General features: G+C 59.4%; 1 protein-coding gene across 6 annotated transcripts in view; it reads left to right on the plus strand.

Moving 5' to 3' along the window:
* Window positions 1-71: 71 nt before the first annotated feature.
* The window catches only part of EIF4G1 (eukaryotic translation initiation factor 4 gamma 1), an 18,794-nt gene continuing 17,253 nt past the window's right edge, over window positions 72-1,612 (plus strand). For 2 of the 6 annotated variants that reach the window (XM_006925785.3, XM_015599906.2), the window contains exons 1-3: window positions 72-486; window positions 709-802; window positions 1,088-1,174. In XM_006925785.3, coding sequence (XP_006925847.1) covers window positions 743-802; window positions 1,088-1,174 — 147 coding nt within the window. In that variant the 5' untranslated portion in view covers window positions 72-486; window positions 709-742. The remainder of the gene's footprint in view (window positions 487-708; window positions 803-1,087; window positions 1,175-1,612) is intronic. The other 4 variants (XM_006925784.3, XM_015599905.2, XM_006925786.3 and 1 more) reach the window with 3 other exon arrangements.

Below are 1,612 nucleotides of genomic sequence, written 5' to 3' on the forward strand. Positions count from 1 at the left end.
TGGCAGGCTCTGAGCAGGGAGGGCGCAGGGGAGGGAGGTGGCGGCGGCGGGCAGGGAGGAGCCCCCGGCCCCGCCCGCCCTCCAGGCCGACCCTCACTTGCTTCAAACCGGCTTCTCTTCGGCCGCCGCCCGCCTGGCCTTTTACGGCCCGACTCCCGCCCTTCCTGGTCTTCACTCCCGGGTGGCGGCAGGCTTCGCCTCTGGCCCCGCGCGAGTGTCCCCGTGGCCACCCACGGCAGGCGTGCCTGTGCGCCTCTGGGCCAGGCCCCGAACTCGGTGTCCCCAGGTGGGGGGTGGGGACACCACAGCCGAAGCTGCTAGCTCCATTTGTGATCCGGGAGCCTGGTGCCAGCGAGACCTGGAATTTCCGGTCTGGTTGGTCTTGGGCCCCACGGAGCCAGGTTGATACCCCTCACCTCCCAACCCCAGGCCCTCGGATGCCCAGAACCTGTAGGCCGCACCGTGGACTTTTTCTTAATCGAGGGGGTGAGTGAGGGGTCTGTTTCAGCAGGTCAGGGGGGTGGTTGAGGTGATGTGGGTTTGACAACGTGTTGGTGGGGACATAAGCTGTGTTTTTTTCCTGCTCATTTACCCCGTTTGCGCCTCCGGGGTCCGTATGGGACCTAGCTCTTGCTTCAACTCCTCCCCACGTCATTTGCCTTAAGCTTAGGTCCCTTCCCCTTTCCGAGCTCCAGTCTTTCCCAACAGGTGCTGGGGGGACCCTGATGTGGCACCAAATGAAATGAACAAAGCTCCACAGCCTACAGGCCCCCCACCCGCCCCATCCCCTGGACTCCCACAGGTAATTAGGAATTAGCAGAGTCTGGGGGGACTAGGGGGAGACCAGGCAGCAGGAACAGGTTCCAAGCCTCTGGGTTTTCCCACCCCCATCTGTGTCAGGGCAAAGTGCAGCTTCCTGCTGCCAAATTGAGACAGGGCCCCTGGCTTTTCCCAGGGGCTGTCATGGGGAGGGGGCATATGGACTGCTGAAGCTCTTGCCACAGATCTGCTCCCCTTACTTCACCAACTTGGGTTTCTGTCCCACCCGGGTTTCCCCTCTTGCTGAACTCTGGTCTCCTCCCTTCAGCCAGCGTTTCCCCCGGGGCAGACAGCACCGGTGGTGTTCAGTACGCCACAAGCGACACAAATGAACACGCCTTCTCAGCCCCGCCAGGTGAGGGGCTGTGGGGAGGGGAGTAGGGGACCTTGGTGGGAGCCATGGAAAGCTTAGCCAGCTTGGGCCTAGGATGGAAACTGGAGGCCCTGTACCTGCCCCGATTTCCTGACAGTTGCTCTGTGTTCTTTCATGCGGCTATGCACTTTGCACTGTTGATTACTTATGCCCCTTAGGGAGTATGTAGTTGGTGGGAGTGGCATTACTAGGGGTCCTGGTGCCATGAGAATTGGGGGCAGTGCTTTGGACCCTGCTGCCAGCTCTTGTTTTCCTATTTCCTCTTAGTGGGAGGCTGCCATTGCTCCATTCCCTTCTCTTCTCTTCGGACTATGGCGAGATAAACACTCCAGCTGTTTTTTTGTTTTTTTCCTTGCTTTGTTCCCTAAATTTTTCCTCACTAAGCAGTAGGAGAATTTTTGTCCTACTTCCTTTACCCCC

The sequence above is a fragment of the Pteropus alecto genome, unplaced genomic scaffold (genome assembly GCF_000325575.1).
Source record: "Pteropus alecto unplaced genomic scaffold, ASM32557v1 scaffold88, whole genome shotgun sequence".
NCBI lineage: Eukaryota > Metazoa > Chordata > Mammalia > Chiroptera > Pteropodidae > Pteropus > Pteropus alecto.